The sequence below is a fragment of the Onychomys torridus genome, chromosome 1 (genome assembly GCF_903995425.1).
Source record: "Onychomys torridus chromosome 1, mOncTor1.1, whole genome shotgun sequence".
NCBI classification, from domain to species: Eukaryota; Metazoa; Chordata; class Mammalia; order Rodentia; family Cricetidae; genus Onychomys; species Onychomys torridus.
In genome coordinates this window covers 15,495,049-15,520,425 of record NC_050443.1, presented here as the reverse complement: position 1 = coordinate 15,520,425, position 25,377 = coordinate 15,495,049, and the positions used below count along the sequence as shown (strand labels likewise).

At 54.0% G+C, this 25,377-nt stretch overlaps 1 protein-coding gene across 2 annotated transcripts in view; it reads left to right on the top strand.

Annotated features, from left to right (window-relative positions):
• Nucleotides 1-938: 938 nt before the first annotated feature.
• Ltbp4 (latent transforming growth factor beta binding protein 4) overlaps nucleotides 939-25,377 on the top strand; it is a 34,944-nt gene continuing 10,505 nt past the window's right edge. The window contains exons 1-25 of one of the 2 annotated variants that reach the window (XM_036187635.1): nucleotides 939-1,011; nucleotides 2,745-3,153; nucleotides 5,056-5,114; nucleotides 5,254-5,386; nucleotides 5,875-5,984; nucleotides 10,654-10,845; nucleotides 11,161-11,408; nucleotides 11,492-11,594; nucleotides 11,956-12,030; nucleotides 12,109-12,231; nucleotides 12,727-12,891; nucleotides 13,330-13,473; nucleotides 13,596-13,790; nucleotides 14,225-14,356; nucleotides 14,451-14,576; nucleotides 15,315-15,440; nucleotides 15,930-16,172; nucleotides 17,106-17,231; nucleotides 17,317-17,436; nucleotides 18,265-18,393; nucleotides 18,559-18,684; nucleotides 19,039-19,161; nucleotides 19,285-19,416; nucleotides 21,123-21,254; nucleotides 21,337-21,462. In XM_036187635.1, coding sequence (XP_036043528.1) covers nucleotides 945-1,011; nucleotides 2,745-3,153; nucleotides 5,056-5,114; nucleotides 5,254-5,386; nucleotides 5,875-5,984; nucleotides 10,654-10,845; nucleotides 11,161-11,408; nucleotides 11,492-11,594; nucleotides 11,956-12,030; nucleotides 12,109-12,231; nucleotides 12,727-12,891; nucleotides 13,330-13,473; nucleotides 13,596-13,790; nucleotides 14,225-14,356; nucleotides 14,451-14,576; nucleotides 15,315-15,440; nucleotides 15,930-16,172; nucleotides 17,106-17,231; nucleotides 17,317-17,436; nucleotides 18,265-18,393; nucleotides 18,559-18,684; nucleotides 19,039-19,161; nucleotides 19,285-19,416; nucleotides 21,123-21,254; nucleotides 21,337-21,462 — 3,664 coding nt within the window. In that variant the 5' untranslated portion in view covers nucleotides 939-944. Of the gene's footprint in view, nucleotides 1,012-2,744; nucleotides 3,154-5,055; nucleotides 5,115-5,253; nucleotides 5,387-5,874; nucleotides 5,985-7,201; nucleotides 7,474-10,653; nucleotides 10,846-11,160; nucleotides 11,409-11,491; nucleotides 11,595-11,955; nucleotides 12,031-12,108; nucleotides 12,232-12,726; nucleotides 12,892-13,329; nucleotides 13,474-13,595; nucleotides 13,791-14,224; nucleotides 14,357-14,450; nucleotides 14,577-15,314; nucleotides 15,441-15,929; nucleotides 16,173-17,105; nucleotides 17,232-17,316; nucleotides 17,437-18,264; nucleotides 18,394-18,558; nucleotides 18,685-19,038; nucleotides 19,162-19,284; nucleotides 19,417-21,122; nucleotides 21,255-21,336; nucleotides 21,463-25,377 lie in introns of those variants that run through there. The other variant, XM_036187641.1, reaches the window with a different exon arrangement.

Here is a 25,377-nt window from a genome sequence, read left to right as displayed (position 1 = left end):
GGGAGTCTTGGCCCTGGAGGACATGGGAATGGAGGGGAGGGGATGGGGGGAAGATGGGGGTGGGGCGGGAGGGGGGAGGACTGATGTGTAAAATTAAAACACAAATATAATAATAATAATAAATGAGAGAGAGAGAGAGAGAGAGAGAGAGAGAGAGAGAGAGAGAGAGAAACCTAGGCAGAAGTCAAGGGCTCAACTCAGTGCTCATGCCTAGAATCTAGCACTCCTGAGGCTAAGATAGGAAGATCAGGAGTTCAAAGTCATCCTTCACTACATGAGTTTGAAGCCAGACTGGGTTACATGAGACACTGTCTTACTCCACCCCTCCAAAAACAATCCAAAGTGGCATAGAGTCCTCTGGATTGCCGGAGCATCCAGGACACAAATGGGAGTATTAAAAGGTGGATGACTCTAAAACCAGGATATCCTGGAATGCCCACAGACCCCAAACTCAGGATTTTTTTTTAACATGCCAGGACACTATGTTCTGGGGAATATGTGAATGGTAGGGATTCTAATGAATATGTGGGGACTAGAATGGCAGGAAATCTAAAATATGAGGGTGCTTTGTGATGGACAGAGGTCTAGAACACTGAGGCCATTTTTTTTCCATGCTAGAAAACCCTTGTATCTCTGGAACGCTCACATTCTAGAAGAGCATATTGTCATACTGAAGTGTATTTTTCAATACTAGGAATGAAATAGTATACAGAGGAGAGAACAATGTGGAGAATCTTCTAGAATGCTATGGTCCAGAGCTCTAGAGGGTTTCTGGTTTTGAGATCCTACCAGAATCGCAAAAATAACATAAATAGGATATAAATATAAGAAATGGGAACTGGAGAATCCAAATTGGGGGAGGGAGGGAAGCCAGTACCATTCCTGCCATCCCCGGAAGTTGCAGTGGTGAGCCAGAGGCTGTTGCCTAGCAACGAGCATTGACGATGCCCTGGATCCTGGGCAGAAGGGAGAAATTTCGGCAGCGCCCCCAGCAAATGCTCCAGCCACAGGGTAGGATATGGGGAGGGGAGAGACAGGTGAGGGACATGGTGTTCCAGAGGGCCACGTGAGCAGGGACTTGGGGGGTGGTACACAATGACAGAAGCATAGAGCACAGTTAATGGGCAAAGCTGGCACTCCATCACTGCACTGGGTCAGCCCACGAATCGCCGTAAATGAGTCCTGACTGCCGACATTACTGCTCCTGGGGCCTGTATGGCCCCGGACAGTGGGTGGGCTCTGGTGTCTAGGTGTTGGTACGGGAGGCATGTGCTGCTGCTATACGTGGTAGTAATGGTGTGAAGGCAGCTGTGTGAGTCAGCCCGTGTGGCTCATTGCAGGGAGGGGTGAGGTGTGTGTCCTGTACACCTTCCATTGGAAAGAATGGGAATAGAGGGTGGCATGAATCTGGAACATTCCCTGTTCTCTGTCTGAGGAGGCTGGTGCAGAAGGGCCTGAGGCCTGATTACCTTCTGTGGCTGGAACCCCAATTTGCCCGGGGGGAGGGGCAGGGCTACTGCTTTATCTAGTCAACAAGCTGGCTGGTGCATGGTAGGCACATACCTACAATCTTCAAACATGGGAGGTCAATTAAGGGGGAGCAGACGCCCAAGGCCAATTCCGAGCAAATTTGAGGAAAAATAGTTGAACTGTTGAGAGATGAGGCTTCAAACCCAGAAGTGGAGCAACCCAGGGAGAGTGGGGTTTGGGATTCCAAGGGGAACCGTATCCCCTTTCTCTCTGTCTGAAGCTAAAGCAAAAGAAGCAACTTAGGGGGCAGACTGAAGCTCTGGGGGTTCATGAGGCTAAGAGGGTGGGAACTTGAGGTTGGTTTGTTTGGAAACAGGCTCTTGCCATGCGGCTCTAGATGGCTCGAATTTGCTATTACACCAGGCTGGCCTGGAGTTTCCCCAGCTCTCCTTCCCAAGTACCAGCATTCAGAGCTTACACTACCATGCCAGGCTGGAACTCGAGTTCCTATGGCAGGGAAGCTGGGCTTGAGATCCACTCAGTTTGGAGGTTGTAAGGGGAGCCTGGAGTCTGGAACCCACTAAAGTGAGTGGGTGGGCTTACTATCTCCTGTAGCCTAAGCTCCTTCTCACCCGAAAGGAGGGGACTGGAGGTCTCCAAAAACAAAGGCTATTGTTCTGGGCTTGTGATGGTAGTTGGGGGAGACTTTAAGGAGTGAGGCAGAGAAGGGGTTCTGGTGTCTCCTAGGGACTAAGGCAGAGAGGGGTGTGGGAGGGGTAGAGCTGGGAGTCCTCAGGGGAGCTGTCTGGTCAAGGGCGTAGCCTGGATTCACAGAAGGGCAGAACTTGGGAGGGACAAGTCTTTGCAGATGGTGAGGCTGGAACAACGGACAGGGCCTTGGGAAAGGGCCATCTTTCTGGAAGGCTTGATGTGGGTGACAGAGAGGACACCTGGGTTGAATGTGAGACTGGTACTCCAATACTAAATTCTTGTTTCTTCGAGACTTGGGGGTGGCCAAGGAGGAAGGAAGGGCTCAGTATGTAGCTCAGGCTGGCCTGGAACTCAGGATCGCCCTGCCTCACCCTGAGAAGTGCCACCACCATGTCTGGTCTCTTGCCTGGTAGGTGGGTACCTGGGGAACTATCAGTTCCGTTAGCCAGACAGCTACATTCTAACAGAATCCCCCAGCGCTGTGCGAGGGATGAGGCCTGCTAGCCTAAGTCCAGCTTAGAAGACCTGGACCGCCCTCTGCCTCAAGAGAGATTCTTTTGCAGTATCCTCCCACCTCCAGGAGAACTCCCCGCCCGGCACCTGTCCGTGTAGCCCCTCCCCTGTCGAGAACCGATTGGCCTCTCTCAGAGCTCTGGCAGCGCAGGCATCTGATTGGCGGGAAGTTTCACAGCCCCAGGCTTGCACGGTGGAGAAAGTGAGTCGGCCTCCGGCTGGGGCGGGGGAGGGGGCGGGGCTGGGGCCAGGCCGATCCCGACCCACTGGACACGCTGCCCTCCTGGAGCCGGACTCTGCACCCGACAGGATGCGCCGGTCTGGCCTCGGTGGCCACCGCCCCCTCCTGCTGCTGCTGCTGCTCTCAGCCGCCACCTCTGCTAGCGGCCCCAGCCCCAGCCCCACCCCCAGCTCTAGCCAGGCCGTCGAGGACACGGTGGTCCCGGGCCACCAGGCTGGGTAAGCCCACTGCAGACTCTTCTTCCTCGTGCATGCTGCACCCAGTAAGTCTGGTGGTCCCGGAGGAGCAAGACCTTCAGATTTAGGAGACTACAAAGCAGATGTTTTTGGTAGGATGCTACGGCCAAAGCTTTCGATCTATTAGGAGTCCCTATTTTGCTGGCGTTAAAATTCGAGAAGTGCTGAGAATGTGAAGGGGTCCCTCCAGGGTCGTGGGATGGATAAGGCTCCAGCCAATTCTAGAGTTTATTGGGGGAGAGGAACCCCAGTTGTTACCACGGTAAGGCTTCGAGCTTTCTTAGAATGAGATGGGTGGGGCCCTTGAACTAGCCTGGAGCTCCCCAAGTTTCTTGAGTCCTCAAGAAAACAGGATGCTGGAAGGTCGTGGTGAGATCTTAAAGAAGAATTGCCGTGTTCTGGGTTTTAGGGGCGCTGGATTAATTGGAAAGGACTTCTGGATTCTTCTAATGGATTAGGAAGACGCGAACGGGCCGCTGGCGGGGCGGGGGAGGGCGACCTATGTAGGGGATCCTCAGGTTTTCTGATGCTTTGGTTTGCTGAGATCAGAGCTCATCGGGATTGAATGAATTACGAATGATTTGGTGGTGAGATCCAGGATAGTTTATTAACTTGGGGGTAATAGGCACCTCTCTCGTCTGCGGGTGACAGGATCGGAGGAGACAGTCTGCCTAGAACCCCGGCCCTGCGCCTGGCAGCCCTGCGCTCCGTTACAAAGGCCGTGGGCTCTGCTCCCTCGGTCTCTGGGAATGCGTTTAGTAACCCGAGCCGCGTAGGGGGCGGGACTGGGAAGGGGTTAACCTGGAGAAAAAGCGGGAGGGATGGCGACCGGATTGGGGGTCTCGGAGGCTCCCCCGGGGCAGCTTCCTACCCCACTGAGCCCCCACTCATCTGGAATGGGTTTGCGCATTGGATTCCCTTTCTCAGCATCTTCCAGGGTTGTTCTCTCTGGGCCTAAACGTGCACCTTCATTCCTCGCCCCCCTTTAACTTGGGGATAATGGACTTGTCGGGGGGGGGGGGCTGGGTTGCGACATTCTGGCAGTATAGCTGAGGGTCGACCGCTGAGACCCTGTGGAGCGGAGACATGTCCAGGAAAGACCCTTTCCTCCCAGACACTGAAGCCCAAGGGCCAGGAGACGCTGGTCCCGGGACCTTCAGCCTGAAAAGGCGGGAACTGGAGAGGAGTCGGGCCTCAGGATTCCCAGTCCTGGACTTCGGTATCCCCTTCCACCTCAGCACTGAGCTGGACCCGCAGTCTGAGACACTGCGGTGCACAGCTGCCGAGGTCTGTGTATGTGGCGCCACCTATCGGCCAGGCTCAGGATGGCCGCTGAGTCCCGACTCGGGACGAATTAGTGGGCGGAGTTCTAGATCCCAGACCATCAGGGCTTGGAGATGATGCACTTAGAAATCTCCTTTGGATGTTTCTTAAAACCATGTTAAGTCTGGTGTGGTGGCTTACGTGTGTAACCTTAGCATTAGAGGGGATTAATCAGAGGATTGTCGTGAATTTGAGGACTTCCTGGGCTACGCAGTACGTTCTAGACCAGCAAGGGCGGTCTCAAAATAATAATAATGAGTTCGAGGCCAATCAGAGCTACATAATGAGCATCTTTTTCGAATAATGATGATTGATGATGATGATGATGATGATAGTGAATTTCATAAGATACAGAGATGTAAATTTTTTGTGGCCTTTCCCGAAAGTCTAGGCCAGTTTGCCTCTTCTAGTTGCACAGGCAGGCTAAGAAGAGCCTCAAGTAACTCCTCTGCTTGCAGTTCCCTCAAGTCTTATCATCTTGGTTTCTTCTCTGTGATCCACCCCTGCCTTTTTGTTTGGGGGCGCTAGGGGCCTGAACAGCTTCCACTCTCCTGTTTACAGCGTTGCCGTCTGTCGCTGCTGCCTAGGCCAGGCACCTAGGAGGGGCCGCTGCACCAGAGGTGGGTTCTTCCACGTGGGATATGATAGGTGGGGGATGAGAGGCCTCCTTCCCCAGCCTCATCCAAAATGAAGAAGTGATGCATTCAACAGAGGCTCAGCCTCGCTGATTCTCCACTGAGTCCCTGATTGTCTCTGAAGCTTCTTGCAGGGCCCGGAACTGCTCACCTGACAGGTGCATAGGTCTCCAGGGGTGCCTGACCCCAACACCTCCAGTGCCCAGCCCCAGCCCTGTGGAGAAGAGACAGGTGTCCCTCAACTGGCAGCCGCTGACGTAAGCATATGATTCTTCCACTCCCGCATCTCCCCTCAGGGACATCTACAGTCACCCCACCACTACCACCATACATACACTGATCTTTCACTTTCAGTCACTGTGGTTCTATGTATTCTTTTCCTTGCCTGGCTTCACCATTGGGTTTTTGCCTCTGGATCTGCTCCGTCTCTGTGCACACACACGCCCCGCCCCTCTTCTTCTTTGCATCCACCTCATCTCTCTGTTCCTGTGTTGTCCCTTCCGTTTCTAAGTCTCAACTCTCCTCCTCTCTCTCCGTTCCTCTTTTTTATTTTTTCCTCTTCCACAGTCTTTTCTCTAAAAGTATTTTTCTAAAGAACATCCCAGGCTTGCTCCCCATAAAAGGGCTGGGGGCAGTGTTGGACAGAGCCGCTCCTAGAAATGCTTCTGGCTTAGGAGGTCCCTTTTCTGGAGGTGAGGGGCTAGTTTAACAGTAGTGACAGCCTCTTCTGTCCCCTTCCACTCAGTTTGCAGGAGGCCCGAGCTCTGCTGAGGCAAAGGCGGCCCCGAGGGCCGTGGGCCCGGGCATTGCTGAAAAGGAGGCCCCCACATCGCTCCCCTGCCGGCCGGGCCCGGGGTAAGAACATCCGCCCTTCCTCCGCGAAGCGGGTGGAGGGGGTGGTTCCGGGCCAGATAAAGCCGTCTGGTTCCCACGGTGCTGCCGCCGCCAACCAGTCCCCCTTTGTAGCTCAGCCCACCCCACTCCCCAGGACGCGGCCACCTCTAGGGACCCCTGCGTCCGGCAGTACGGCAGTACGAGGTGAGCCAGGGACAGAACTAGACGCAGGCCAAAGGCGCTGACCCATCGGGGTGGGGCCGGGAAGCCAGGCGTCCGGGCTCCTGCGGCTGAAGAGGGGGGCAACTCGCCCAACAGAAAGCGAGGCTGAACCAGCCCAGACAACAAAAGCGATTGTGCGGGTTGGCGCCTGCCCGGGCACAGAATGCCCGAGATTGCGGGACGGCTGGGGGCCAGAGGCCTTCCCCTCTCACATGCCAGACCCTCCCTTGGCCCTTTTCTTACTGCAGCCCAGACTAGAACGCTCCATAGACTCAACCACCCTCAGAAGCCCCCTCCTGCTGTGTGGCCGTCAGCCCAGATGCATCCCCTCCTTCCTAAAGTTTTCCAGATGTGAGTCCCAGACCAGATGTGAGGACCCCCACCCACAGTCTGCACCCATCCCTTGCCTTTATCCATTCCGACCTCTTCCACCAGGTGTAGAGTCTTGGCCGGATGTAACTAACATCTTCAGGCGTAACCCTCATAGCCTTCTTTCCAGAATCCAGCTCTTCTAATTCCTTTATGTGCCCAGTGCACCAACTCTTTCATCACCCACAGATGTGCCATGTCGCTGCCCACATGCCCATCCTTGTCCTCTAGCTAGATGAAAACCCTTTTCCCTGTGCCTAGTCAAAGGACCAGCCTTTAGCTGGCTCCCCAAACGCGGCCCCCCTTGCTCTGATGGATTTCCTCTGTATGGATTCAACTCTATATGAGGGCAAACCCGCCCGCCCCCACCTGTTCCCTTCCTTGCTACTCCCCAGCGCGCCCCATCCACTTGTTGGAGTGCGGGTGGGAGCAGAGGGGGCGCCCTCCCCTTCCCCCTGCGAATCTAGCGCCCAGCCTTCGCGCCTCTGGCTAAGCGCCCAGCCCCACGCGCCCCCGCGCGGCCGCCCGGGAGGGAGCGGGGGGGGGTGGGGGCTGAGCGGGGGCGCGGCCGCCCTCCCCCGCGGGCGGGCGGGCGGGCGAGCGGGCGGGTGCGGCCGGGCCCCTCGGGCGGGCTGGGGCGGCGGCGCGGTGGAGCGCGGCGCTGCAGCCATGGCGGGCGGCGCGCGGCTGCACTGGGTGTCGCTATTGGTGCTGCTGGCGCAGCTGGGGCCGCAGCCCGCGCTGGGCCGACCCCGAGAGCGTCTCCGCGTGCGCTTCACCCCCGCCGTGTGCGGCCTGCGTTGCATCCATGGGCCCACCGGCTCCCGCTGTACCCCGACCTGCGCGCCCCGCAACACCACCAGCGTGGACAGCGGCGCGCCCGGCGGGGCGGCCCCGGGGGGACCCGGCTTCCGCGCCTGTGAGTGCCGGGTGGTGCTCCCGAGGGAGGAGTGCCCAGAGGGAGGACCCCCGGAGACAATGCCTTTGGGATCAGGAGATCAGATTCCTTGTACAGAGTGCTGAGGAGTGCGTGAGGGTATTTGAGGAAGGGGGCTCTGAATTCCTGGTCTGGGGAGTGGGTCCCTAGGACGCTGATTTCAGGAGCAATGAGTATTTTCGAGGACCCGTGGTGTCCCCCATGAACGGACTGGGAATGGCTCTCATCCCTTTCAGTCAAGGCGGGGATCTCAGAATTGAGAGACCTGGGAACTTTTGGGAAGGGGTCCAAATTCAGAGATTGTGCGTAGTAAGTTAGCAGGGACTGTTTCAGGGTCGCATGGGGGACCCTGCTTGTCTCAAGTTTCTGTGTCTGTCTTTGGGAGGGGGAGAAGAGTCCAGCGTGGGATTGTCTGTGATGAAGAGCTGAGAGACAGGGGGCCCAGAAAAGACAGAGTGTCTTTCCGGCAAGACCTGAGTTACTGCGGTTCCACGTGCGACAGATATCCAGAGAGGAGGCCCGGGGAAAGGGCGCCCCCTGGGGGAGGAGGGGCGAGCTTGCGCTTCAGCCACCTCTAGACAAGGGGAGCACTCTGGGGTTCAGGTGAGGTCGGGAGGGCGCGCCACCTGCTATCCCAGGGGGTGGGGGTGGAATGGTTCTCGGGGGTTCGGGTTTTACTTGCCTCCCACTCCTCACGCCCTCTGGAATGGGGAGTGGGGCCCCTGGCGCCGAGAACTCGCCCAGGCTGGCCCCCAGCCAGCCCAACCCGTCGGCGTGAGCTCATCTCCCGCCTGAGCCCCCGCCTGCTACCCCGCCCTCTCTCCGCCCCTTCCTCCCTCCTTCCTTCACTCCTCCCGGCCCAGCCCCAACTCGCCCGTGCCAGGCGCCGTGCCCAGGCGGGTGCCAAGCCCCTGGAGGCACAAGGAGGGACATGTGAAGGCGGACTGACCTCGTCAAGACCCTGATGTCCTTAGCTCCCTGTTCTTCCAACAGTGTAGGACATGAAGTTAACTTTGCCCATCTAGTAGTAAGCCCCTGGTATGGGCACCCTGAGCTAGGGGGTCTGCATTCAAAGCCAAGAGTAGGCAGTGAAATGACTTAAGAAACTAAGAAATGCCCCTAGCCTTGGTGGCCTCTACCTATCAGAGACACTGCCATCTTTGCAATCTTGCTTCTCAGTTGAGCCCTCCTTGAACTGTCATTTAAAGAACCTCGTTAAGTACCGGGAGTCCAGGGTTCACGCTCCTAACAGGAGATCCGGGTTTCTGATCACCGGATCCTAAGGTCCCTCTTCACCCCGGGTCAAACACTCCAGGAACGCCTCCGAGAAGTTCCGTGGCCGTCTTTGGAGGTACTCCTCCAAGCTGTGCCCCTCCCTGGGGAACTCTAGAATTGTCACCCAACGGCTTCCCACTTCCCCAGAACCCTCAAGCACAAGCCTTAAGTGGGGATAACTCTCCCCCCGCCAGCCCTCCCCTCAATTCTCTCCCCCACGTAGTCTCCTATTTTCTTCTATTTCTAATGTAGATTCCCGATTCCTCTCTTCAAGTTCTGTCCCACCCTCCCCCTAGGAACTTGGGACTCCCATCGTCAGAGAATCCCAGAATTGGTTTCAATCAACGGATCCTCCCAAGAATACTCCAGAGACTGTTATTTGTCTGTTATCATAGACAGCCACTAATCAAACTCTGGGCAACCAGTCCCTTAGCTAGGAAGGGGTAGGACTCTCCACAGAATCCAAAGGTCCCAGCAACTTGAGACTCTTAATATGTTGGAAACTTCCAGACTCCGTTTCTCCTTATCCTCGGCACCCTCACATGGGCCACACCCCCGCCTCCAGAAAGTCCTGTTTTCTAGGCAACTCTCCGAAAGGACTTGAAAGATTCTTAGTTTGGAGCCTAGATTTGCTCTGAACTAGCTTCTCCCTGCCTCCTGGAAAACTTGGGTCGTTTTTTAACCCCAGAGTACTGCCTCCATGCTCATAGCTTCCGAGGACGCCTGTCTCCTGACAAGTCTAAATTGAGGTTTCCCGCCCCCACCCCCATCCCATGCTTTCTTTTGTACAATTGGGGCTCAGAAAATCCCACACACACCTCCCGGGACAGCCCGGACTGTCTGCTCCCTCCTTCCCCTGAGCGCAGCTGTCTCCAGCTGTTTTCGGCAGCCCCAGGGGAGGAAGGGAGGGGGGTGCCCTCGAAAGACACGTCCGGCCTCCTTTGGCTCAGCAGTCCGGGGCTCCCCAAGGGTCCGGAATGCGGAGACGACGCCCTGCCCCCGCTGCACCCCTTTCTTTGTTTACCCGCTGCACAGCTGGCAGTGCCCCGCCCAGAGGTGGCCTGGGGCCCAGAGAGGGCGCGCAGAGGGGAGTAGAGGCGCGTCCCCGCTAGTTGCCCCGCCCGGTGCTACCGAAGGCGGGGGGGGGGGGGGGCGGTGTTTAAACTGCAAACCGTCTGAGGGAGTAGGCAGACTAAGTCTCGGAGCTCGCCAGCTGTAGGAGGGGCGTGAGTCAGGGCAAATCAGAGGTAGAAAGTGAGTGGGCGGGGCTAAAGCTACCAGGTGTCATGGTTAGGCGGAGTTTACAATCTCAGGTAGAAGGCTGTGTGGGCTGGACTAGAAAGGAGTGCCTAGCCAAAGGAAAAGCTGGGACTTCTTGGGTTCTGGCTAAGGAGGCAGAAAGTGGATGAGTTGGGTTGGGCAAAGAGAGCTTTGGTGGGCGGAGTTAACTCAGTGGGCGGGACTAGAACGCCCGAACTCCGCCAGGAAAATGGGAAAGAGAATGAAGAGAGAGGGGGTGGAGTGAGCCCACTTAGTCCCAACCGATGTAGTCGTATAGTCGGCCAGATTTGGCCAATGGCCACAAGACAGCTAAAATAAAAGCCTGGTGTGGTGGTGGCATCCTGCTGTTATCCCCAAAATTGGGAGGATCAGGAGTTCAATCATGGCTATATAGTCGGTTTTCGAGGCTAGCCTGGGCTACATTAGCCCCTACCTCAAAACAAAAGCAAATAAACAAAAAAGACACCTAAAGTAGAGAGATTTAGGATGAGTGTACCTCGAGGGCCTCGAGTTACAGCCCTGGGGACTGAGTTAGCTTGGGTTCCCGACGCAGGGCTGTCTGTCAGGCATAGCACTGATTTCTCTGTGTCCTTGCTTTCTCCTCAGACCTATGTCCCTTGATCTGTCACAACGGTGGTGTGTGTGTGAAGCCTGACCGTTGCCTTTGTCCCCCGGATTTCGCTGGCAAATTCTGCCAATTACATTCCTCGGGGGCTCGGCCCCCGGCCCCAGCCATGCCGGGCCTTACCCGCTCCGTGTACACCATGCCACTAGCCAATCACCGCGATGACGAACATGGTGAGGAGAATTTAGCTAAAGGGCCTCTGAACCCGCTTTCACTTCAGGAACTTGACCGTTCTCTGGCCAAGTTTGTTGCCTTCTCTGCTACCCTCCCCAGCCCGGTTTGGTAGCTTCCATCTGTAATCCCACCTCTCGGGGTGCAGAGGCAGGAGGATCACTGAAAACTGCAGGCCTGATGACATTACAGCACCCTCCCCCACAAGAAACTCACCCAAATATCAAGTACCCGTCCTCAGCTCACCTCCCCACTCTAGCCCCAGCAAGGCAGAACTCGCGTAGACATACCCCTTTGTCCATCTTGCCTCTGCTCAGGTGTGGCATCAATGGTGAGCGTGCACGTGGAGCACCCTCAGGAGGCCTCGGTAGTGGTGCACCAGGTGGAACGCGTGTCGGGCCCCTGGGAAGAGGCGAACCCTGAAGCCCTAGCCAGGGCTGAAGCGGCAGCACGCGCCGAGGCGGCGGCGCCCTACACAGTGCTGGCACAGAGCGCGCCACGCCAGGACGGCTACTCAGACGCCTCTGGCTTCGGTTACTGTTTCAGGGAATTGCGCGGAAGCGAAGTGAGATCAGGCCCGCGGGCTGGGGGACCCCCCTAAAGCATACCACCGCGCGGGGGCGCGCTCACGCATCACTTCTCCAACAGTGTGCGTCGCCGCTGCCCGGGCTCCGGACTCAGGAAGTATGCTGCCGAGGGGAGGGCTTGGCCTGGGGTGTTCATGATTGTCAGCCGTGCTCGGAACACCTGGGTAAGCCCCAGGTCGTCCCCAAACCTTCTCCTCCGGGCACAGATAAACCTCAGTCACAAATTCTAGCTATACCTACCTTGTTATGGGGGTCGTGTCTAGTCTAGTTTTTTTTCAATACCGTTGAGTCCATTTACCCCATTTTCTGACTTTGGTCACACTTTCAATCGGCTTCTGTGCCTTGGTCTCATCCATGCATTTCTAGATCCTCCGAAGGTACTTACTAAGCTGCCAAAAGGAAGCTGATTTGGTACTAAAACCACACCTCACTCCTTTTAGCCCTTCCCACTTAACCTTTCTTCAAAACTGCTTGGCTGTCCCCTGCCAACCTCTCTCCCTGCTCCGACCCCTCCTTTCTCCACAGGGAACTCCAACCCAGTGAATGGCCCAAATGGACCATGTCCAACCGGCTTCGAGAGGGTTAATGGTTCCTGCGTAGGTAAGGCACCGCAGGGGAGGGAGGCAGGGCTGCTAGGGATGTAGTCCCTTACTGCCAAAAACTTCCTCTTTTCTGCAGATGTGGATGAGTGCGCCACAGGTGGGCGTTGCCAACATGGGGAGTGTGCCAACACTCGTGGCGGGTACACGTGTGTGTGTCCGGACGGTTTCCTGCTGGACTCTTCCCGAAGCAGCTGTATCTGTGAGACACCGGGAGGGGCGTTCTGCAGCTGGATCCCAAACCGCTGCTGACCCTAGATCGTATCCCAGAGTATTCATGGACCCTTAATCCCATCAGCTCCCCAACCCCTTCTAGACTTTCAGGCCCCCCTCAGATTTATCCTGGACCTTCAGACAGATCTCTGAGATGGTTTCAGAACACCGCCCTGCCCTCCAGCCCTCAAACCATCTACATCCAAGGCCCTCAGACTCCCCGAATCTTGAGTTCCTTTAATATCTCCAAATTCTCTCAACCCCTTGGCCTCCAGACAGCTTTCGGATTCTGATTTTAGCTCCTCATTTATGCCCTACTTCAAGCTCTGGGCACTCTCAGCCGGCTTTCAGATCCCTCCCCCAGGCTTCCCTACAAAGTCCCTCGCACCCACCCACTAAATCTTCCCTGGGACCATTTCCCTATTCCCCTCCCAGAACCGCTGAACTCCTCACCCGCCCTGAAGAATTTCCTCCCATCCCCCAGCCCAACACGTGATCTCGGAGGCAAAGGGGCCCTGCTACCGAGTGCTCCATGATGGCGGATGCTCTCTGCCCATTCTTCGAAATATCACCAAACAAATCTGCTGCTGTAGCCGTGTGGGCAAGGCTTGGGGCCGAGGCTGCCAGCTCTGCCCACCCTATGGTTCAGGTGAGCTAGTCTTTTCGACCCATCCCTTCCTAACAGACACACACAGACTCTGTATAGACCCTGCCTCAGTCTCTAAGGTTCAGTGCCTTCAAACCTGGCAGTGCCTTGGCCACACTCGCAACCTCTGACCACTTCATAGTCCTGGACTCAGCCCTGGGCTTCACCTCTCTACTTAGTCACACCCACTCCTGGGTCACATAACCTTAAAGTTAGGGGGGGACCAGAACTCTCTGCCACTATCCCAAATGAGGAAAATCTCATGGCTCTACCATTGGCTTCCAGAACATTTTGGTTTTTAGCCGTGCACTACTCCATCCAGCTTATAAGCTAGACTCTTGACACTATCTCAGGTCAAGCTTTTTTCCCAGCCAAGGCTCATTCATGGACTCACAAGATCTCCTCTGTCTCCTCTCCCGACCTTCCCTGTCTTGTTCTCAGAGGGTTTTCGGGAGATCTGCCCAGCTGGCCCTGGTTACCACTATTCAGCCTCTGATCTCCGCTACAACACCAGACCCCTGAGCCAGGATCGAGTGGACTTCACTCAGCCTCGTGCTCCACCAGCCACTGCTCGGCCACCCGCAGGTGAGCTGAGTCCTAGATGGAGGGGACGTCATTTTCCAGGTGCTGCCCGAGGTCCATAGGACACTGGAGAGGAGGGGCAAGCAAGAACGCCTAAATTTGGATCCACATACTTTCTTTACCAGGCTTTCTGCCCACTCGGCCTAGGCCTGAACCTCAGCCACGGCCCGAACCCCGGCCTCGACCTGAACCCCGGCCTCGACCTGAACCCCGGCCTCGACCTGAACCCCAGCCTCGACCCGAACCCCAGCCTCGACCTGGTCCTGAATTTCCCCTGCCCAGCACCCCTGCTTGGACCGGTCCAGAGAGTCCTGAATCAGGTGCTATAGGAATCTGAGGGTGTTAGCCAAAATACTGTGACTTCTGTGTGGCAAGACTTCAGGGTGAAGGTGTTGGGAAAGATGAAAGATGTGAGGAAGGATGAGGAGAGGGAAGAATTTGAAGGTTTGGGTAGTGGCTCCCTCAGGTACCAGAGCCAGTTAAATTCTGAGACCATTTCTTATCCCGTAAAATAGGCATCGTCAGAGGTTTCAAGAAAATAGCTCTGAAGTACGGGATATGTGTCATTGTGGGTGGGTTCAGACAGGTCTGATGAGACTCTCGCTGAGTAAATGACAGTATGAATATGATCCTCCAAGATTACACTTGAGGGGACACTCATCAGGTACTTTAAAGGAACTAAGGGCACTCACTGTTCTGGGATGGAAAGGACAAGAAGTTCAGTTATGGGAACCTGGCTGACTGGCTCCCCCAGGTCCTTCCTCCAGAGTGTGCCAGCGCAATCCCCAGGTTTGTGGTCCTGGACGCTGCGTTCCCCGGCCCAGTGGCTACACCTGTGCGTGCGACCCAGGTTTCCGGCTCAGCCCCCAGGGCACTCGCTGCGTAGGTAAGCTAGGCAGAAGGGGGTTCAGTGAAGCCGGAGCTGGGGTGGAGAGTCCTCTGCCTGGCCACCACGTAACTAGCCTGCTTCGTGCCCTCAGACGTAGATGAGTGTCGCCGCGTGCCTGTGCCCTGTGCTCCGGGGCGCTGCGAGAACACACCAGGCAGCTTCCGCTGCGTTTGCGGCTCTGGCTTCCGTGCGAGCCCGCGGGCTACAGAGTGCCTGGGTGAGAACCCCGCCCCGCGGGGCCCCAGGCTCCACCCCTTCTTGGGTCTCTGCTCTGCTCTCACTGCAGAACAGCTCACGGCCGCTCCTTCGCTTCCCCACGCCGGTCCAGCTCTATTACAGCACCCTGAACTGCCCTGGCCACCAGTCCAAGATTAGCTTGGCCTCATCCCTGCTCTGCATCTAACCTGGCCCTTCCTTTGCCTGTGGCCCAGCTTTTGTTCAAATCCAGTCCAAGCTCTGTTCTCACTAGCTCCGCCCTCCGTATCCTGGACTAGCTCCCGCCTCCAGGTCCCGTCTGAGTTCTACAATTTCTTCAGTTACTCTGACTATGAATCCCGATTCCACCCCCAGCTCTCACCCCAAACTGCCCGTTCGTTCTCTGTCGCTGTCCCTGCCTTCCTTATCTTCCTTTGGGCCACGGAGATTTCTTTCCCGCTCTTGTCCTTTCTCCAGGTCCTGTCCTCTCCAAATTTGTCCCCTCCCACTATCTTGCTTTCAGCTGTGGTCCTAACCAGGCCTTGTACTTACCGGGATCGATCTCCGCCTTCGCTTTAAGCCTACCCACTCTAGCTCCGCCTACCTTCTTAGCTCCGCCCCAGACCAGCTTTGGCCATAGCTTCGCCCCTCCCTTGTCCGTCCTGCCCCCTGCGGCTCCTCCCTCGGCCTCACATCTCTCAGGACGCAGGGACTGTGTGTGTCTGCCCCATCCATACTAGACTCTGGGTTCTGCCCACAGATGTGGACGAGTGCCAGCGCGTGCCGCCGCCGTGTGACCGCGGGCGCTGCGAGAACAAGCCAGGCAGTTTCCTATGTGTGTGTCCCGCCGGATACCAGGCAGCACCGCATGGAGCCAGCTGCCAGGGTGAGGGTCTGGGAGGGGACAGAAAGAAAGAGTGTGTAAGGTGAGGGGTGCATATGTAGCGATGAGGTTGGAGAAATTGAGCAAGGGGGCAAAGAGTGGCTTACTGACAGGGGACGCAGACCAGGGTTGGAGAACCAAATGTGGTGACCTGGATCAGAGAGAAAGGCCAAGTGATGGAAAACAGAAGGGCTGGATTATGGAGGATGGAGAAGCAGATGGAGAAGGGATAGAGATGTAAGTAATTGGGAAAGGTGGCTGAGTTATGGAAGACAAATGTAGCTCAATTAATGGGGACCAGCGAGTCAGAGTTCCAGGAACCCACAACACAACTCTGTTAGGATTGGTGGAGGATGGAGAGTCAGAATGTTGGAAGACAGGAATAGGGGAGAGTGGAAAGACAAGATGAGACAGCTCAGACAGAGTGTAGCATGGTGGGGTGGGGGGACCTGAATCACACCGGAGACCCCGGGGTTTGCTTGCTCCGTGCAGATGTGGACGAATGCACCCAGAGCCCAGGCCTCTGCGGCCGTGGGGCCTGCGAAAACCTGCCCGGCTCTTTCCGCTGTGTTTGCCCGGCTGGCTTCCGGGGCTCGACGTGTGAAGAAGATGTGGACGAGTGTGCCCAGCAGCCTCCACCCTGCGGGCCAGGCCGCTGCGACAACACGGCAGGCTCATTCCACTGTGCCTGCCCAGCTGGCTTCCGCTCCCGAGGACCAGGGGCCCCCTGCCAAGGTACGGATGCTGAGCCCAGGCCTGCAGCACCATGGCATGGCTTGCTGTGGGGGTAGAGAGAGACATTATTCGGGAGTAGAGAGGCCTTAGATGGGCTCTGAGATAGAGGTCAGGTGAGAGGCTGAAACCTGTCTTCTTTCCTTTCTTCCCACTGAGAGAGCTCCTGTTCTTCCTCATGTAGTGGCCTTGAACTCATGACCCCCCTGCCTCTGCCTCATGAGTGCTGGTATTAAGGGTGTCCAACTATATTTAATGCCTGGACTCTTCCTGTTTAAATATTTAAAAACCACATTTATTTATTTATTTATTTATTTATTTGTTTGTTTGTTTATTTGTTTATTTATGTGTTTATTTATTTATTTTATGCAGGGGGAGGGTGTGAGAGGGTGGGTGGGCCTGTGACACTGTGGGAGTGTGGAGATCAGGGGACAACTTACTGGAGTCAGTTACCTCCCTCCGCTGTGTGGGTCCCAGGGATCGAACTCTGCTGTCAGACCTGATGAAAGTGTCTTTTATGCTGAGCCGTCTTGGCACCCTAGTTTGAATGATATTTTTGTATTGCTGGAACCTTAAAGCCGAGATAGCTGTGGCAGGGACATGGACGAGTCAATGCCTTAGTCTTCCTAGCGGCTAGAAAGACTATTAAGTGGGTGAACAGGGTTTGACTCTGACCTCCTGAAAGGACGAGACGGGCTTGACAGGCCCGAAAGGCTGGTTCAAGAGTAGAGTGCTGGCTATCTCGGTGTTTCCTGTCTGCAACCCCGGGTGCTCAGGAGCTGAGGCAGGAGGACCGGTGTGAGTTTAAGGCCAGTCTGGTCTACTGTGTGAGATCTTGTCTCAGGTAAACAAAAGTCTGAGCGTTGGGGTAGGTGTTGATGGCACTAGGGAGGAGCCCAGGCCTCTTCCCCAGCTTGACTGACCTCTTCTGCCCAGATGTGGATGAGTGTGCCCGGAGCCCCTCACCATGCGCCTATGGCCGCTGTGAGAACACAGAAGGAAGCTTCCAGTGTCTCTGCCCTACAGGCTTCCAAGCCAATGCTGCCAGCTCTGAGTGCGAGGGTGAGGCCAGGGAGGGAGGGAGGGGTGTGGATGGGTGAGGAGGCATGGGGCCACTTCCTCAAGACCTCTCTCCCCCGCTTCTCAGATGTGGACGAGTGTGAGAACCGCCTGGCGTGTCCTGGGCAGGAGTGTGTGAACTCACCGGGTTCCTTCCAATGCCGGGCTTGCCCTGTTGGCCACCACCTGCACCGTGGCAGATGTACTGGTGAGGTCAGGCCCAGCTGGGACCTGGGACCTGTATTTTAATCCTGAACCTCAGATTTTTTACCTTTGACCTGGTCTGTGGCCCTTGCTTGACCCATAACTTGGGACCTGGCCCTCAATCCCCTTACATGGATCATGAGAACCAAGTTTGACTAAGACTCCATGTGCCCCTCACCTGCAGTGCCTGACTTGACCACACTCTTGACCCTGTGACTGTAACCTAGGAAGATGTGACTTGGCTGGGTCATTTTGGTGCTAACCATGACCCTTGCTGACAACCCCTGACCTTGATTCTCAGCAATAATACATTTCTGAACCCTCACTGTCTCCTGGCCCTAAATGTGGCCCATGACCCTAAATTTGACTGTGTCATTTGATCCTAATGGAAAACAAAACAAAAGAAAAACCTACAATCCTGACCATTTTATTCTGGTTCACTCTCCATCCACACCCCTTCTCAGAATTTCTTCCCTGGAACTTATTTGGGTACATGATCCTTGACCCTGACACTCACCCCTGACATCAGACAGTATTCTGGACCCTGGCTGTAACCTCTGACTCCAGCTTTCTTTGACCCATTTATTTAGCAGAATCTTATCCAGTAATCCTAGTTCATAATGCCCAATTCATTCCTTGCCTTAGTTAAAGTCTGATCCCCAGTGCTAATCTAGAGTCCCTTTCCCTGGAAGGGAAAGTCTCAGATACCCAGATCCAAGAACCTCTAATCCTGAAGCACTCCTCCATCCTCCATTCAAGACCCTTCCCCATGACTTCCAGCAACTCCTTTGCTCTAGTGTACCCCTTCTGAGCCCCCCAACCGCTCCCACAGATGTGGATGAATGCAGTTCGGGCACCCCTTGTGGTCTCCACGGCCAGTGCACCAACACTGAGGGTTCCTTCCACTGCAGCTGCGCTCCAGGTTACCGGGCGCCATCTGGTCAACCTGGACCTTGTGCAGGTGAGATAGCTTTCCTGAGTAAATCCTGAGTTCTTGGGCAAAGCCCATTAGAGATGTAAAACTGATTAAGAAAGGGGTTTTCAAAATAATTTAGTCTTCAAGGTTTCCACTTGGGTGGTGGGGTTACATTACGGTCAGTCCAACACGGACACTTGTGTGCCCTAGACATAAATGAGTGTCTGGAAGGTGACTACTGCTTCCCCCATGGAGAGTGCCTCAACACCGATGGCTCCTTTGCCTGTACCTGTGCCCCTGGCTACCGGCCTGGACCTCGTGGAGCTTCTTGTCTGGGTCAGTCCCTAGGCTGAGCACAGAAAGGGTGGGCTTACAGCAGGAAAATGAGGGACAAGAGGAAGAGGGTGGAAAGGGGACTCTGGATTTTTGGCCGCTTTGGGGGAATCTACATAGCTCACTGGGGTGGACCTTCCGGAGGCCTGGAGGTGGCAATCATAGAGAAATAGGACATGTCAGGAAAAGCTGAAGTCTGACAGCTGGGTAGTGATTAGAAAGGTCTTCAGACCGGAGGCAGGGCTTGCAAGAAAAGCAGATTGGGTGAGGCCTTCCCTAAAGGCTTTAGAGCTTGGAGGCTCGGGATGGGGGGACTGGAGGGGTGTGGCCCTGGGTTTCGGATGCCCTGTCCTGCAGACGTGGACGAGTGCAGCGAAGAGGACCTTTGTCAGGGCGGCATCTGCACCAACACTGACGGCTCCTTCGAGTGCGTCTGTCCTCCTGGACACCGGGCCGGCCCAGATCTTGCCTCCTGCCTCGGTGAGAGGCCCCACTCCGCTGCCTCCTGCTTCTCCCGACTTCCTGTCTCTTCTCCCACCTCTTCCTCTTTCACCCTCGCCTCTGCTTCTCCCTCTTGACTCTTTCTCTGGCTTCTGTCCTCAGATATTGACGAATGCCGTGAACGGGGACCTGCCCTGTGCGGGTCTCAGCGCTGTGAAAATTCCCCCGGCTCCTACCGCTGTGTGCGGGACTGCGATCCTGGTTACCACCCTGGCCCCGAGGGCACCTGTGATGGTAAAACAGATCCCCCCAAATCTGTGACAGGTTATTGGAGTCTGCTCCCCTGGGAACTAGAGGAGAGCTAGCCTGCCGCAAAAACCCAGAAGAGGTCCCAGGCCAACAACACTTCCTTTCTCCTTTGCTGTTCTCTGGTAGAAATTAACCACTGCTGTGTGCATGTGTTAAATTATGGGGTGTGAGGGGGTGTCTCTTATCAGGAATCAAGATAAGCGAGACCCCCCTCCCTTTACTGAGCTGCTCTAATATATTTTTGAGGGAAGGGGTGCTGTGTGGATCAGTATTTTCCGTGACCCATGAAACAAAACTATTATGGGCTGCATTTCCCTCCCCAGTGGCTAATCCTCTGACTCATGCAAATCGAATTTCCTAAGATCTCAATTATTAATTCCAAAGATTTCAGTAAGTACTTGCTGGACGCCAGACATTGAGGTCACAGCAGGAGCCGAGCCAAACAAAACCCCTGCTCTCTGAGCTAATGTGGGGGGTAACTATGTAAATAAAGTCAGGAACCATTCCATTGACAACTCTGAGGCCCCCCCATTCTGTATGACAGGCGCTGTTGATGCCTTGACAGGCAGAAACCTTCATTGGTGTGGGGTTTGCATTGTAGGACGGTCACTGTCTGCACACCGATAATTTCATAGATGCAGTGACAAGGTTGTTTTGTTCATACAAACATCCAGAAAGAGACCATGAGACTAAGAATGCTCCTCTGCTGATAGGGTGCTTGCCTCAAATGCAAGACAGATAGACACTGCATAGAGGCGTAAACCCAGAGCTGTGATTTGGAAGGTGGAGGTTGGAGGATCAGAAGTTCAGGGTTATCCTTGGCTACGTAGCAAGTTTGTGGCCAGCCTAGGCAACACGAGACCCTAAATAAAAAACAACACTAGCTTTAAAAGGGAGAATAAATAGGTATGACTGCATCTGCTCCTACAATCCCAGTAATTGGAAGGTGGAGGCCTGAGGAGTTTACTATTTTCCTTGGCTACATGGGATTCAAGGCCAACTTGGTTTACACAAGACCTTGTCTCTAAAACAAAACAAAATTTTAAATTAAATAAAAACAAGCCAGGCATGGTGGTGTATGGCTTTAGTCCCAACACTTGGGTAGCAGAGGCAGGCAGGTCTCTGTAAGTTCAAGGCCATCCCGGTCCTCATAGTGAGTGCCTGGATAGTCAGGGATCCTTCGTGAGACCCTGTCCCGTTTAAAAAAAAGTGGGGGGGGGGGAAGGAAGTAGAGGTCATGGATTTGAAAGGTAGTCAGGAGTGAGAAGGACAGGGAATTAATGGGATCAGTGAGAAGAATTGGTGGAAATGATGTAAATACAGTACTCGTGTGAAATTACCAACGAAAAAGGAGGGAGAGAAGGAAGAAAAGTAAATGGGCAGCTGTGACAGGACAGTGGGGGAGGGGTGTTGGTCAGGGAGGCTTCTGAAATGAGGGGCAGGGGGCCGTGCACACAGCTGTGGGGACATTAGCTAGCAGAGAAAACAGCGTGGGGCAAAGGCCCCGAGGTGGGGCCCTGTTCCAGCTGTTTCAGAAACGGCAGTAAGACTACCAGACTCGGATATCCAACACCAGGCTCAGGGACCTCTCAGTCTCGGAGACTGGAAGCGGCATTAGGAACAATGCCCCCCCCCCCTCCCCTTTCAGGCGTTTGACTCCCTTCCTCTGTCCCTCCCTCACCCTCTTGCAGATGTGGATGAGTGCCAAGAATACGGCTCTGCAATTTGTGGAGCGCAGCGCTGTGAGAACACCCCTGGCTCCTACCGCTGCACACCAGCCTGCGACCCTGGCTATCAGCCCACCCCAGGGGGCGGGTGCCAGGGTGGGTGTCCATGGGGTAGTAGATGGGATGTGGAGGGGATTCAAGATATGGCCTTATTGAAATGGCCGGCTGGTGCTTACAGATGTAGATGAGTGCCGGAACCGGTCCTTTTGTGGTGCCCACGCCGTGTGCCAGAACCTACCTGGCTCCTTTCAGTGCGTCTGTGACCAAGGCTATGAAGGGGCACGGGATGGACGTCATTGCGTGGGTAAGGGGCCGCAGGGGTGGGTGGGACCAGAGAGGGAGAAATATGAACTCTAGTGTTGCAGAATTAGTTCTGGGAATCTAAGGTCTGAGGCATACCAGTTAAAACTATCCTGCATGCCAAGCTTGGGGGCTAACTTCTGTAATGTTAACATTTGGGAAACAAGAGGATTGTTGTGAATTCGAGGCCAGCCTGAGCTAAATAGCAAGTTCCAGGCTAGCCTGGGCAATAGTGGGCAATAGAGTATAACCCTGTCTCCAAACAAAAAGATTCAAGTGACAGAAGCCTTACTTAATTAGTTTACGGTTCCTTTGCTTTTTTTTTTTTTTTTTTTTTTAAGATTTATTCATTTTATTTTATGCTTTTCTTACATGTATTTATGTGTACACATTTGTGACTGGTACCCACAAAGGTGAGAAGAGGGCATTGGATGCCCTGGAACTGGAGTTATAGATGATTGTGAGCCACCTGGGGGTGCTGGGAATTGAACCCTGGGTCCTCTGCAGAGCATCCTGTGCCCTCAGCCATCTCTCTCCAATCCCTCACTTATGTTTTGTGTGGACGTTAATTTTTTTTTCTCTCAATGAAATTATATCCCAAATGCTTCTGGCATTTTGTTTGTTTGTTTTTGTTTTTCTCAGGGGAAAAAGTTTCATGCCTTGAACTCCAATGGCCTCCAATTTTGGATCTTCCTGCCTCCTCTTCTGAAGGGCTGAGATAACAGTGGTGTGCTATTACATCAGGCTCCAGCCCAATTTTTACATTTTATTTAGAATTAGGACCGCTAAATTGCCAAGGCTGGCCTTGAACTCACCTTGCAGCTAAGGCAAGCCTTGAATTTGTGGAACTCCTGCCTCAACCTCCCTAGTAGCTAGGATTACAGCGCTGAGCCACCAGATCTGACGGGAAATTGCTACACACAGCTGCCCACCGTGTAGACGCTCATTATTCCCACCATCACTGTCACCGTCGTTATTATTATCTTAGTATACTGGCTCCTTCACATCTCCATCTATGGGTGTTTGGACAGATCGGTGGATTTTTTTGAGAAAAGAATACCACGCTAGCCTTGGCTGGCCCTGAGCTCACTACGTAGAACAGGTTGGCCTTCAGCTTGCCGACCCTTCTGCCTTTGTCTCCTGGGTGTTGGGATTACAGTTGTGAGCCAGTCTTCACTCTGCACATCATTAATTGGAGTTCATTATGTCTTTACAGACATTTTATATGAGGCCCAATGCATGTGGAGGGCAGGGGACAACCTGTAGGAGTTTGTTATTTTCCTCCGCTGTGTGGGGCCCTGGGGATAAACTCGGGTCATAGGCTTGGCAGCAAGTGAGAGCATTTATCTTCTGAGCCATCTCACAGGCCCTAGGGATCCAATGTATATACAGTGCAGTGCATGCGATTGAGTTCTGTGTCCTTTATGTTTTCACAAATGCGAACACAGACTTCATTATTTTTTCTTTTTGGTTGTGGGGTGAGGGATGAGACAGGGCCTTACGATGCAGCTCAGACTGGCCTTGAACTGACAATTCTCAATAGCTTTACTTGTTTTCTTTATCTCTCTTTTCTTGCAGTGGTGGGGATGGGACCTGGGGCCCTTCAGATGCCAGTTAAGCACTGACCACTGAGCTACTTCACCAACACCCTTTACTTCTTAAAGGAGACTTAAGAAGGCATGGGAAGGGATGGAGAGATGGCCCAGCAGTTAGGAGTGCAGATTTCTGTCTTAGAATACCTACACTTGATTCCCAGCACTCAAGTCAGGAGGCTCACAGCCACTTGTAACTCCAGCTCCAGGAGATCTGTCACCTCTGGCCTCTGAGGGCACCTGCACTCACATATATATATACCTACACATAGATATACACATATATGCTTGATTAAAAAGCAATATATAGCCAGGTGGTGGTGGCCCACACCTTTAATCCCAGCACTTGAGAGGCAGAGGCAGGCAAATCTCTCTCTGAGTTCGAGGCCAGCTTGATCTACAGAGTGAATTCCAGGACAGCCAGGGCTCTTACACAGAGAAACCCTGTCTCAAACAAACACAAACATATATATATATAGTGTATATTTTGATTGAAAGTATGTCTGTATAGCACATGCATGCCTGGTACCCTTGGAGGAAGGGGTGTCAGATCCCCTGGAAATGGAGTTATGAACAGTTGTGAGCTGCCAAGAGGGTGTTGGGAATGAACCTGGGCTTTTGCAAGAACAAGTGCTCTTAAATGCTGAGCCATCTTTCCTGCTCCAACTCCTGTGTGTGTGTGTGTGTGTGTGTGTGTGTGTGTGTGTGTGTGTGTGTATTTGTGTGTATTTGTGGGGGGGGGTGGTTGAGACAGAGTCTCACCATGTAACTCTGCCTGGCCTGAAACTCACTATGTACATCAGGTTACCTTCATACTCAACCTCCTGAATGCTGAGATTAAACACCATGCCCAGCCAAATACATATATTTTTATTTTTAATTAATTAACATATTTTCAAGACAGGGTTTCTCTGTGTAGCCCTGGCTATCCTGGAACTCACTCTGTAGACCAGGCTGAGCTTGAACTCAGAGCCTCTGCCTCCTGAGTGCTGGGATTATCCACTTGCTGCTCTTGCAAAAAAATCAGGCTCAGTTCCCAGCACTCACATAGTGACTCATAACTGTAACTCCAGTTCCAGAAGATCTGCTGCCCCTTTCTGACGTCTGAGGGCACCAGGCACTCAGATAATGCACATGTATGTATGTGCATGGCAGACACTCAAAACAGAAGATAAAATAAAAAACAGCTGAGAGGAGAGGGAGGGCTTGAAACGGCTAAGTCTGTGAGTGCAGATGTCACTGGAGCCAAGACAGCAGGAAAGCTGTCTGTCTCTGTCTGCTGGGTTTGTTTGCAGGCAGTGGCAGGTGGCCGTAGCTCTGTCTGCGCTGACAGCCTCAGCCGGGCAGCTGCAGAGCTAAGGAGGTGACCCAGAAAGTCTGAGATTGGCTTTGATTGGCGTGAAGAGGTCACTGCCTGCCCCTGACCCGGAGAATCACAGTAACCTGATTGGTTCTGCCCCAGTGGAGACTTGGCTGTACTCGGGATGCATGGGATGGACTTGGAAGCTCAGAGAATTCCCAAGGGGAAGTTAGGGCTTCTAACCAGAGGGAAAGTAGACAATAGGCTGTTTAAAAAATGTCTACTCCGGCAGATGGAAAGTTGGTTCAGCAGTTAAGAGCACTTTCTGGTCTTTCAGAGGACTGGGGTTCAATTCCCAGCACTCAAATGGTAGCTCATAATCATCTAGAATCCAGTTCCCTGGGATCCAACACCTTTTCCCGGTCTCCACTGCAACCATGCACGTGGCACGCATACAGACATGTGCAAACACACACACACACACACACACACACACACACACACACACACACACTTTTTTAAAACCTACACTGTGAACCAGGTGTAGTGGTGCATGTTTCTAATGCCAGGTCCCTAGGAGACAAGTAGGGTTACCACAAGGCTAGGGGCAGCCTGGGCTATGGCAGGGAGTTCCAAACTAACCTGGGTTAAAATGTAAAATTGTTTTTGTTGGTGGTGGTGGTTTTTGAGTTTTTGTTTGTTTGTTTGTTGTTTTGTTTTTGGTTGTTTATTTGTTTTCAAGACAGTGTTTCTCTGTATTGCCCTGGAACTCTATAGGCCAGGCTGGCCTCAGACTCACAGAGTTCCACCTGTCTCTGCCTCCTGAATGCTAGAAAAGCTGGCAGTGTTGGCTCATACATATGTAATCCTGATACTCAGGCAGAGGCAGGAGGATTGCCACAAGTTTAAGGCCAGCCTGGTCTACATAATGATCCAGAGCTACATACACAGTGAGATCCTACCTCAAAAGCCATATATCTATAGAGAGACATTATATTTGAATATTCTTTTTATTTTATGTATATAG